The sequence below is a fragment of the Lethenteron reissneri genome, chromosome 17 (assembly GCF_015708825.2).
Source record: "Lethenteron reissneri isolate LAM-NWPU_2019-01 chromosome 17, ASM1570882v1, whole genome shotgun sequence".
Lineage (NCBI taxonomy): Eukaryota > Metazoa > Chordata > Hyperoartia > Petromyzontiformes > Petromyzontidae > Lethenteron > Lethenteron reissneri.
In genome coordinates this window covers 520,087-532,378 of record NC_083795.1, presented here as the reverse complement: position 1 = coordinate 532,378, position 12,292 = coordinate 520,087, and the positions used below count along the sequence as shown (strand labels likewise).

Below are 12,292 nucleotides of genomic sequence, written 5' to 3'. Positions count from 1 at the left end.
AATTATAATAATGCAACAGCAAAATACGCGTCGATATAATGACGATAATATTTGTATTTAGAGTTTAACATGCCTCAGAAATTCAAAGTATCTCATCTCAAGCATTGTAAGGGCACCCCTAGCGGCAGTTATCCCTGCGTGGCACGAGGTGACTTCGGCAGCAGCCTGCAAGAGGGCATGAGGGCATAAGTCTGCCAGCAAAGGGGAGGGCGATGATGCCGTGTGTAAAACCAATGGAATATTCCGTTCAAACGTTCACTATACCTTGCAGACAAACATTAAACCAATGTTCTTAGCTAAATGAGATTTTCAGGAAACATCCAACTCTGACAAACGTGCCGAAGGAGGCATTTCTTTGATGTTACGCTCCGAGGGGGGGATGGCTGTTGTGCCACCGCACCGTTGGGGTCACGCAGGAGGTGAGCAGGGACATTGGAGATCTCCAGCTCGTCGATCTCCAGCAGCCACAGGTTGCCGAGGCTGCCCAGCGCGTGCGGCAGCTCGCGGACGCCCGGGTTCCTGCATCACCACGGTTACCATCACCACGGTTACCATCACCATGGTTACCATCACCACGAGAGCTGGGAACACGCGCAGCGTCTCCTCCCCACAACCTCAAGCCACTCCACGGCAGAGGCACCCGGCTGGGCAGTCGCCTTCCCACTTAGTTCCCGTCCAGCTCCTTGTGGCCTGGGTGAGATCCCTCCGCCTCCTCCTCCTCGTCGCCCCTCCTTGGCCCTGTCCCTCCTCCCGCTGTCCCACGTCAGCTTCACCGTTTCTTTTACGCGTCACCTTTCTTTGTTGACACCCGACGATGATGACGATGATGCTGCTGCTGGATGTAATCACCAGCGAAACGTCGTACAACAACATTGGCACTGGTTTGCTTGCGTTTCAACGCTCTTATCCTGGTTTGTGCTGAAATAAACAAATCAATTGTCACCTTTGCTCATGAGACAACTTGATTTGACTTACTATCGGGTAGTGGACGGCTACAAGTAAAAATTCACACTACACCTACACGACGATTGAACTCTAAAGAACTTAGTGATGACTCATCGTCGCCTTTGTGTTTGAGATGAGTTTTCACCGCGTCAACCCATCTGCGGTTCCTCCTTACGCTTCCAAGTCGCTCTCTCTCCACGACTCACTCTCTCTCTGGTCGCTCTCTCTCTATGAGTCCCTCTCTGCACACTTGCGAGAGAGAACTGGGCGGTGCCGGTGCGTTCAAAGATGACATCACAATTGTGTTAGACGTAAACGCTAGCTGACAACCTGCGGGGCACACCTGGAGAGGTAGAGCTCCTGCAAAGCGAGGAGGGAGCCGATGGAAGAAGGAACGCTGTCCAAAAAGTTGCTGCTCAGGTTGAGGGCTTCCAGCGTGCTCCCCAGAAAGTCCGGTAAGTCCAGAAGCACACCTGCAAAGCGCACAAAAGCATCACAATGGACACGGCTGTCGCGATTCGACGATTCACCAATTAAAATCGATTCTTACATTCACAACATGTGCCACATTGTGCATCTGCAAATCAGTTGTTTCCCAATCATGTGCCGTATGCAAACTGCGAATGGACACACTGCAGCCACTTTAGATTCTCCCTGCACGACATTCGTGGCCTTAAAATATATATAAATATATAAATACTCAATAGGCGACGTTTCAGACAATGGCCCTTCTTCATAGTGCACAGAGAGGCCAGAGACATAGAGCCAATCACAAATAAAATTATCGTCCCATACATATTGTGGCAAAGTAACTACGCAGACGATACATCTCCTTCACACGGCCATCCCTCCACACATCCCATCGACCGCATGGCCGTCTGGGAAGAGGTGGTTCGTTACGTCCGTACAAGAAAATGCCTTCCAGCGTCACTGAGACCTCTGCGTGTCAAAAACGGATTCTACATCTCCACTCTTTGACACGCATCTGAAAGAAGTCTTTGTTGTTCATGGCAGCGCCATTGTAAACGTCGAGAGACGACGGCCACACGGGACGGCGCTAGCCGGGACCCCTCGAGGAGCGCTGGGATCCAGCAAATCGTGGCGAGGGCAATTCCTGGATCCCCCTCAGCTTAGTTCACGAAGCAGATTAGCAACGTAAATATCATAGCCACTTGAAGCTACGTTAGCTACGGTGTCTGCTGCTGCTGCTGCTGTTGGGCGATGCTCACACCTTCCGTTGGGTGTCTCAGCTTCCTGGTGATGAACGCGACGAGCCGGTTCCTGCTCCCGCTGCCGCCGCTGCCGCTGCCCCTGCTGCCGGAGTTCACCGCCACGGCAGAGATCAACGCTGGGTCACGTTCACCGCCACGGCTAAAGCAGGACGCACCACCGCGGTCCGGCCTTCCACCGCTAACCGGCCGCGGCGAGCGAGCGAGGGTTGAACGCTTCCCGGCGCTCGCCGCTCGTTGGAGAGGTCCATGGTTGGAATCCGGCGGTCCGCGCCGGTTTTTGGCGTGGAACACGTAAACCGAACACGACTCCGCACCGCCGTCCACTTCACAGCGGCAGCAGCAGCAGCAGCAGGCACCATCGGTGCCTGCTGCTGCTGCTGCCACACAAAACTGTGGTTGCCTTATAATAAGTTAGTACAATGGTTTTGGCACTACTAGAATAGAACCTTAATACTACAGTGCATGCATAAAGGGCTGAAGAAGAATTACAGCATTCCTCTCTACCAGTTTTCTTTCTTTGTTTTTTTGCAAATGCCCTTGACGTTAAATTATTAATTGAGGTGACTCGTGAGGGTTTATGGATCTGTGTACGAGTCTACGGGTCTCTGTGTGAGTCTATGGGTCTGTGTGTGAGTCTACGAGTCCCTGTGTGAGTCTACGGGTTCTGTGCAAGTGTACAGGTCTCTGTGCGAGTCTACGGGTGTCTGAGTGATCGCATGTCCACTGTGAGTCTATGGCTCTCTGTGTGAACTCTGTCAACGTTCTCTGAGGGCACGAGTGGTTCACACTCCGTGCGCTCTGAAGCCAGCAGCTGGATTCACAACTTGGACATCGGGTTTGAGTCGCTACTCAACTCAAATGAATAAAGGGGAAGCAGCGGCAGCACACCTGAACAAAGATGGTTGCTTGCCAATGTAGTTTTGTGACAAGTCGAGGGTCTGCAGCTTGCAGCACGTCCACATCCGCGCAGGAGGAATGACCAGCAGATGATTATCAGAGAGATTCAAACTCTGCAACTCCTGTGCACAAATGTTGGACAGTGGGGAAATGATTATCCGACATGCAGCAGGCTCCCGCAACCAATGTCACAATTCATAATTGATCTTTGGGTCGGATCGCCTCAGTACAATGTCTGTCGTACACCCTCCTCCACCCGACATGGTCGATTAATATAGGTGCCACGTGATGAAGAATCGTGGTCGGTGTATTGCCGCTTCAGCAGCAACACCACCGATGTGGCGTTGGAGAGCGCACGGCGTTTAACGCCATACCGGCGGCACTACTCCTCCTGGCGCAGTCGGGGTGATTGGTGATCCTGCACTCACCGATTCACTCCGCCCACCTCACTCACCGGCGGTCAGCCGCCTCATTATCACACTTCTACCACTACAACTAGCTTGATTGCCGTTCCCGTGAACCTCACTCGTTGATTCCTCCACCCTCGGTTCTACCAGACACCGACTGTGTCGTCTCATCCACCACACTGAGAGTCACAAATCACCCACTCACCACACTGCAGGTCACAATCACCCACTCACACACCAACTCACCCACCCACCCACTCACTCACCACACTGTGGGTCACACCCACCCACGCACCTACTCACCCACCCACTCACCCACCCACTCACCCACTCACCCACCCACCCACTCGCCACACTGCGGGTCACAGCCACACACCCACCCACCCACTCACCCACCCACCCACCCACTCACCCACCCACTCACCCACTCACCCACTCACCCACCCACTCACCCACTCGCCCACTCACCCACCCACCCACGCACCCACTCGCCCACTCACTCACCCACCCACTCACCACTCACCCACTCACCCACCCACTCACCCACTCACCCACTCACCCACCCACTCACCCACTCACTCACCCACTCACCCACCCACTCACCCACCCACTCACTCAACCACCCGCCCACTCACCCACTCACTCACCACACTGTGGGTCACACCCACCCACTCACCTACTCACCCACCCACTCACCCACTCACCCACCCACCCACTCGCCACACTGCGGGTCACAGCCACACACCCACCCACCCACTCACCCACCCACCCACTCACCCACTCACCCACTCACCCACCCACTCACCCACTCCCCCACTCGCCCACCCACTCACCCACTCGCCCACTCACCCACCCACCCACTCACCCACGCACCCACGCACCCACGCACCCACTCGCCCACTCACTCACCCACTGACCCACCCACTCACCCACTCACCCACTCACCCACTCACACACCCACTCACCCACTCACCCACCCACTCACCCACCCACCCACTCACCCACCCACCCACTCACCCACTCACCCACTCACCCACCCACCCACTCACCCACCCACTCACCCACCCACCCACCCACTCACTCGCCACACTGCGGGTCACAGCGCTTCTCTTTCTGCTTCTTTCCTCGCACCGCTCCACTTTGTGATTCCCTCCCATTCGTCTCTTTCCCCCCAAGCGCTCACAATAACCTCGGTTCAATTTCACGAAACGCGTCACACTCTCTCTTCTCCGTGACAACTCTGACGGCGCTGTTTGTCTCTGGCCGCTTGGCGTTTCGGGCCGTCGGGCGGCGCGTTGCTCGTCGGGGCCACACCGTGAGCTGCAGGATGGCCGCCGGGAGCTCGGCGAGGGCGTTGTTGCTGAGGTCGAGCTCCTGCAGGGTGCTCTCCCAGTGCAGCTGGAAGCTCTCCCCAATCTCCTCCAGCTGGTTGTGAGTCGCCTTCAGTTGCACCTGCGCGTGGATAACGGGAGACGACTCCTCATTGGCAAGGGAGACGTACGACGATTCCTCGTTGATACCTGGGATAGGCCCCGTCATGATCCGGGCCAATTTTTGTCGTGTGAACCCTCCACCACCCGATGTAAAGCCGAACAAGTGAAGGTCAAAAAACCTGAAAGTCCCTGTTCTGACCAGAAGAAGCTCGAGGCGGTTGAGCGGCGCGTCGAATCCAATCGCAAAATGGCGGTGGTGAGAATCGTCGTCTCGTGTCTCACGTCTCGTGTTTCGCCTCTCGTGTCTCACGTCTCGTGTCTCACGCCTCGTGTCTCGCGTCTCACGTCTCGTGTCACGTGTCTCGCGTCTCGTGTCTCGCGTCTCGTGTCTCGCGTCTCACGTCTCGTGTCACGTGTCTCGCGTCGCGTGTCTCGCGTCTCGTGTCTCGCGTCTCACGTCTCGTGTCACGTGTCTCGCGTCTCGTGTCTCGCGTCTCACGTCTCGTGTCACGTGTCTCGCTCGTCTCGTGTCTCACGTCTCGTGTCTCGTGTTTTGTGTTTCGTGTCCCACACCTCGTGTCTCACGTCTCGTGTCTCTCGTCTCACGTCTCACGTCTCGTGTCTCACGCCTTGTGTCTCGTGTCTCGTGTCACGTGTCTCGTGTCTCACGCCTTGTTTCTCGTGTCACGTGTCTCGTGTCTCTCGTCTCGTGTCTCGTGTCTCGTGTCTCGCGTCGCGTATGACGGACGCCGAAGTGGTGACGCACCAGCGGACAGTGCCACGCCGGCGGGAATGCCTTGAGCTGATTGTGAGACACGTTGAGGCAGCGCAGTCCGTTGAGGAGCTGCAGGACTTCCTTGCGCAGCCCCCCCAGCTGATTGTACGACAGGTTCAGCACCTCCAGGTCTCGGCACTGCACCAGCCCCAGGGCTGCGCTCACACACGGCAGGCACGTCCCACGAGGCACCTCGAACCAACACGCGACGCGCATCATCATCATCGATGGGCCACCATCGATCCCCTTCTGGATGAAGGCGCCCCAAAGCTGCCCGCCACCTCCCGTTGCGCTGCGAAGAGCTTCTCGTGATCGTCAGACCGAGAGGCCAATGGCCACGTTGTGAAGGAGAGCCTGGGATCCAGTGCTGCCACTGAATAACTCAGTGGAGTCCACATTCACTTACGAGACAAACATTTCACAGTCAGCCGAAAAAATTATGATCGATGATACATTTTCTTCTGCTTGTTTACCCAGAAAAGCCTCACTGAGTCTCAAGACACTTTTTTCAGGAGAGTCCTGCCAAGTTTTCACAGGAAGGGGGAGGGTGGGGGCGATATTGCTGCTGTGCAATCCAAATTGAGTAATTTGCAAGTACAGTAATTGTGTGTTTTAGTATTGTCATATTGGACAATACCAGCTACATTGTATGAAAGAGACTCGAGTTGGGAGTTGAACCCACACCCCCCGTCTTGGTGCGAGGCACGAGAGTCCGCACTGCGTCACCCTGCCGCCCTCCCTGGCGTGGACGCTGATGTTGACTCTGCGGCTACTCCCGGAGCTGTAACCCACTGTGTGCATCACCTGCTCTCTCGGGGCAGCCAAACTCGCTCAGCTGATTGTGGGAGAGGTTCAGAGTCTTGAGGTTGGTCAGCAGGAACACCTCAGCAGGCAGGGAGAAGATGCAATTCATGGAGAGGTTGATTTCGGTCAACCTAGCCAATAGTGGTGCACAAGGTGATTCGGGAAAAAGAAACGTGAAGTTAGATCAATCTTTAAATTATTACACTTCATCGAGAAGTCATCCACTACTCCCCTTACCCAACTCCCCATCCCTCTTGACCCTGCTGAGCCACGGGATATCACAACCAATGTCACACCACACGGACGCCCGCTCCACACCCCGCGAGCATGGCCACCCCTCTCCCTCCCCGCCGCCCGCACCCCGAAGCCGCATTAACTCTGAGAAGCGCCATTCCTCTGCGTCATTCGTTGAACTTAATGCTCTCGAGTGACCTGGGACGACCAGGCAGCGTTCATTAAAACGTCTCTCATATCCCCCCGAGAGCGATGAATTCACAGCGAAGACGGCGCACGTCCCCAGGATCCCTCACCCAGTGCAGAAGATCTGCTGAGGTGTAACGCTGGGGAAACACGTCAGCTGATTGGAGGAGGCGTCGAAAGTGCGGAGCATTTTCAGACCCCATGGCACCAAGGGCGGAAGTTCCTCCAGAAGGTTTTGAGACAAGTCCATCTCGACGAGGCTCTGGCTGATTTCAGCAATCCAGGAGATCTTCAGATTCTGCAGTTTCAAGCGCGACCATTTCACCACCAAGCCCTGAAAGTGAAAATAAATGAGCACGTCAAAACGCGATCCAGTTATTTACTTCAAAGGATATGTCAACATAATTATCAAGCATTCCAAATGTACCACACGTCCCACACTGCTTGGATGTTGACGCTTTTTCAGGAATGTCCTGCATTGGGATGTTTGGCCGATGGGAACCGAAGAACCCGGAAGAAACCCGCACAGCACAGGGGGAGAACATAAAGACACCACACAGAGAGACACACAGAGAGACACCACACGGAGAGACACCACACAGAAAGACGCACGAGTCAGGAATCGTAAAGCCCGATGTTTATAAAGTCGGCAATGGCCCTTGCTTGAAGTGTTATTTTGGTCATTTCATGCTGCTACGCTGTGCAAGAGTAACGTTTCATTTCCCATCACATTGTTCGGAGTGCAACAGGACCGTCAGCTGTTTTTTCGCAGCGTCCCTGAGCAATGACGCGCACCGTCACGGTACGGCCCGGCCCGGCACACAAACTATAACTCGCAAGGCATGACTTGCATTTTACTCGTGAAGATATCAACGTTTATAAAAGAATATATCTTTAACAACAGCTGCAGACATAACTGCGTGGCTATTACAACTTTGACGGTGCCGTTTGTTGCTGGCCCTTCCACGTTTCGGTCCTTTGAGGCTGCGCTCAGCGACTGCGTCGACTTGTTTCAACTCGTTCTGCAGTGCTCTCGCCAAAGCAGGATCTCGCAAAAGACTGCAGTTTGTGTTATTTTTTTACATTCATAAAAACGTGCACATCGACTTCCCCTTGGCAATCCACTACTGAATGACGACTTCTTCACTCCGGGAGGGTCATGTGAGTTATTTGACCATACTTCACCACGCTGGTCAGTAGGGGCTGGTGAAGGCGGGGAGCGCAGATGCAGTATAGTGTACGGTACAACAATGTGCTGCGCTGCAATGCCGTTCCTGCTGCCCAAAACGGAGCTAGCGCAGCTTGTTTACCCCCCGGTGCTCGCCCATCCAAGTCCCATCCAGGCTCCACCCTGCTGAGTTGCGAACTGTTATGGAGTGGGCCACGTGGCGGGCCCAATTAGTCAAAGGTCGTGCGTTAAGGTCACCTCCACGATTGATTCTTTAAATGTCTCGGCTGGTATGTATCTCTTGGGCTCTAGCTGTACAGTTTCATGCTTGTAAAGCTCACCGGCTGGCAGAGTTTGTGAATGCGTCTCAGCGAATTAAATAAACGGCAGCCAATTAAACTTAAGTTACCGTGGCAGGGCTCGATTTTCCCTTCGTAACCGGAAATGTTTTACTGCAGGTGGCCGTTACAAATGTTGTGTACTCTTGTTAATTTTCAAAAAAAGAAAATACTTCCCCTGGCACCGTAACAGTGAAATGTGCAAATCCGCTGAGCCGACAAGTGGCTCAATGGGCTACGCAGCGAGCTGCCGTGTCCCACCCATTTTAGAAACGTCGGATTTTTGTTCACAGCACTGTATATGGGTGCGACAGCATTCGTAGCCTGTGAAATCAACGAATGTCGTGCGATCATCCTCACTTGTTGCAATGGCAAACGCATTTCTAACTTCAAACGGACACGTTGAGGGAGGTATTGACACACAGAGGGAAACCCATCAAACCCTCGATTGTAACATCTACCCGGGATCGTCTCTCGTATCCGCAATGCCAGAGAAGATCCCCGGCAAGGATTATTCATTATCGTGAAGCTCGCCACGAGACGTAGAAGCGTGTGCAATCTGAATGTGGGCTCGTGGCGGGCATGGCCCTGCAGGGAAGGTCGACGCTTTTGCCTCCCTCGTCTGGTGACGGCCAAGAGGTCAGGGCCCTTGACCAAGCTCCGTGCCTTCGGTCGTTTGCGGGACTTACATTTTCTTCGTCACCATCGATCTCCGACGCACGATCAGAGGCATCTTCCGCCACGGACGCCTCCTCCTCCTCCTCCAGTGGAGCCGCCATCCCCGGCTCGGCGTTCATCCTCACGTCGCCCGCCGAGGCCATGGCCTTGCGATGCGCAGCAGCTCCAGCCGCAGTAGCCTCCAGCTCGGCTGTGAGACACGAGGCCGTCACCAATCAGACTAAAATCAATGCAGAGATATTCGCAGCCAATCATTCATAATTATGATTTTTGAGTTAGGGGATGTGATGATTTGGCCAAATTTCTGTAGTTAAGACCCTACGCCACTCGACACAGCAACACACACAAAATACAAGTACATTTCTTAACACATCCCATCAGCCAAACAGCGTTCCGGGCAGCGCGCAACCCCACGGAGCGGCAGGCAGCATCGTAAATCTCCGGGCCGGGTTAGACGCTCAACGTCTCATCGGCAGGGTCAGTCAGGCCCGCTTGAGCCAAGCGTGGAGGGGTGCGTCTGTGAAGGGGACTTGGGGTCTGGCGTCAGCCGGGGGCAACGGCAAAGCGCCGAGGGCACCTCGAGGGGTCCCTCCAGGTGCCTGCACTTCCCGCGGGAGCGGACGTGGCGACGCATCCCGCCGCACCTCTGCACCGAGAGAGAAGCAGCCGTGAACTGTGGCGGGAGGGGTGTGCCTAGGGCAGTGGTTCTTCTTCACCTTGACTGCAGCCTGGCACCCCCTTGGTTTGCATTCTGACCACAAGCATTGTGGTTAACGCAGACATGATTCCTTGTAAAAGGTTTCAGTTTGGTGTTTTAACATCTTAACACCTGTTTTGTTGCCAGAAAGAACTGGGAAAACCTATTATCAATGTATAATGTTATTAAATACGTAGGGTTAATGAAACAAAGTAAGTTGCAACTTGACGTGCCCCGTGATCAATTTGTGTTTAGATTATTTACCTTCTCAAAACCTCTGTCGTGTCTCGCTGCCCCAGGCGGTGCGTGCGCCCCAGGCTGAGAAGAAGAAGAGCCGCTGGCCTCGAGTGACGGTGGCACGCAGCTGCGGCCAGCTGCAACACGACGCGTGGGACGCACGAGAGCTCCCTTCAGACGTGGCCCTACTGCGGTGTAACGAGTAACAGCACAGGCGGCGTTCACTCAGCGCCAACAGCTCCACCCTGGCAGGGCGAGGGGTTGGTGCTGCGGCGCCAGTGGTGCCCCAGCGCAGAGAACAGACTCGTCACGCGCCAGGGCCGCCGTGTCACTACAGCCGTCACGTCAACTCCTCGCAGCAGCAGCAACACGCGACTCTCACCTGTGTCTCACAACTACAGCAGCAGCACGCGACTCTCACCTGTGACTCACAACAACAGCAGCACCACGCGACTCTCACCTGTGTCTCACAACAACAGCAGCAGCACGCGACTCTCACCTGTGTCTCACAACAACAGCAGCAGCACGCGACTCTCACCTGTGACTCACAACAACAGCAGCAGCACGCGACTCTCACCTGTGTCTCACAACAACAGCAGCAGCACGCGACTCTCACCTGTGTCTCACAACAACAGCAGCAGCACGCGACTCTCACCTGTGTCTCACAACAACAGCAGCAGCACGCGACTCTCACCTGTGTCTCACAACTACAGCAGCAGCACGCGACTCTCACCTGTGACTCACAACTACAGCAGCAGCACGTGACCCTCACCTGTGAGACGCAGCTTTACCCGCGTCTCGACATCGCGAGCCGCATCTCCCGCGTGGCTCGCTGGCGCGGGGCGGATTACTTCACCAGGTCCTCCATCCTCCTCCTCCTCCACACGCGACACCTCGAGACTGCGAGTGGACGACGGTCCGCTCCCCTCCACCACCGAGTTCCACCACCGAGTTCCACCCCGTCCTGTGTCACGGCTCTCGGCGACCGTCTGCGCTGCGGGGAGAGGCCGAGTGATGGGCCGACATGGTGGTGGTGGGTGGTGGTGGTGATGCAGAAGAGAAAGGGGAAGTCCAAAGGGCTGCAACTGCTGCATCCTGGACAGCGACTTCCCCATTGCACCCCCCCCCCCCTCGCGTTGTGGGTACAGTGTCAGACATTCTGCCCACCGGATGGGAAACCGGTTTCGCCGTTCATTTGCCGCACGTGCTGATCGAAATGTCTCCGAGCGAGTGTCACAAGTTTTACCGAAAAGGTTCTGTAATAATGAGGGAGGGGGTCGTGATGGGAGTTGGGGAATGGGAGAGGGGGGCACCTCGTGGCCGGCTGGGGAGCTCCGTGCGCTGCTGCTGCTGCTCGTGGAGTGCAAACCCCGGGGTGGAACGGACGGGGGAGCGGAACGGACGAAGCCGACCTGCTGCGTGACGCCACCACACCAACTATTTGCTGCAATAGAATACCTTTCTATGGAACCTTTTTGGCCGTATCAAATTCATGAAACAAACAAGAGCATTACAACATATAAGAGTATTTTCCCCCCTTTCTGGCAATAAAATAGGTGTTAAGATGTTCAAACACCAAACTGTATTGGTGCTTGCCAGCGTGTTTGTGTCTATGGTGTATTGCCATAACTATTTATTTTATCACTCGCGTGCAATTAGCGGTAGAACAGATGGACAGACGACAACTGAGTTTGGCAGCAGCGTTCATGAAATACACTTTGCGCTGCAGTATTGCAATGTAAACACTTGTGTGTGTGCTGTGCACTCTATGAACATGACCTGCAGATCGGAATTATTCCCGTAATTGCTTCGATTCTGCTCAGTAGTGTGGTTATGCTTTTTTATAGCTTTTGTTAAAAATGTATTAAACAATTCACGTTTAAAGTTAATATACGCGAGTTATATTAACTTCCTTAGCCAACCGATCGTCGCGGTTGGCTACGTACGGTGCGAAATAAATTCAACGTAAGTAATAGCGGTCACTTTTAATAATGTTCGAGAAGCAGCAAATATAAATTACGGGTGGTATTGCAGTAAATCTGAAATATTCAATCGAAAAATTGTTCAGCTCATGATTATTAATGTGGGGGGGGGTGCCCCATGTGGCGTGACGTCACACGCGGGACGGACAGACATTTCTTGGTGACTATAGGAGATGATCTTACACATTTAGGCACGTTAATACGGGGCCATAGTCACCTCAGGAGGAGGAGGTGGAGATGGTGGTGGTGGAAGAGGAGGTGGAGGTGGTGGTGGTCGTG

At 54.5% G+C, this 12,292-nt stretch overlaps 1 protein-coding gene across 3 annotated transcripts in view; it reads right to left on the bottom strand.

The window, feature by feature from the left end:
• Positions 1-11,125, bottom strand: part of LRRK1 (leucine rich repeat kinase 1) — a 29,063-nt gene extending 17,938 nt beyond the window's left edge. Inside the window, exons 1-11 of one of the 3 annotated variants that reach the window (XM_061552709.1) lie at positions 10,804-11,125; positions 10,059-10,219; positions 9,109-9,287; positions 7,024-7,247; positions 6,494-6,624; positions 5,681-5,844; positions 4,796-4,933; positions 3,066-3,196; positions 2,177-2,259; positions 1,289-1,418; positions 401-519 (exon numbers count right to left, since the gene is read on the bottom strand). In XM_061552709.1, coding sequence (XP_061408693.1) covers positions 401-519; positions 1,289-1,418; positions 2,177-2,259; positions 3,066-3,196; positions 4,796-4,933; positions 5,681-5,844; positions 6,494-6,624; positions 7,024-7,247; positions 9,109-9,240 — 1,252 coding nt within the window. In that variant the 5' untranslated portion in view covers positions 9,241-9,287; positions 10,059-10,219; positions 10,804-11,125. The remainder of the gene's footprint in view (positions 1-400; positions 520-1,288; positions 1,419-2,176; positions 2,260-3,065; positions 3,197-4,795; positions 4,934-5,680; positions 5,845-6,493; positions 6,625-7,023; positions 7,248-9,108; positions 9,288-10,058; positions 10,220-10,803) is intronic. The other 2 variants (XM_061552708.1, XM_061552710.1) reach the window with 2 other exon arrangements.
• Positions 11,126-12,292: the final 1,167 nt, after the last annotated feature.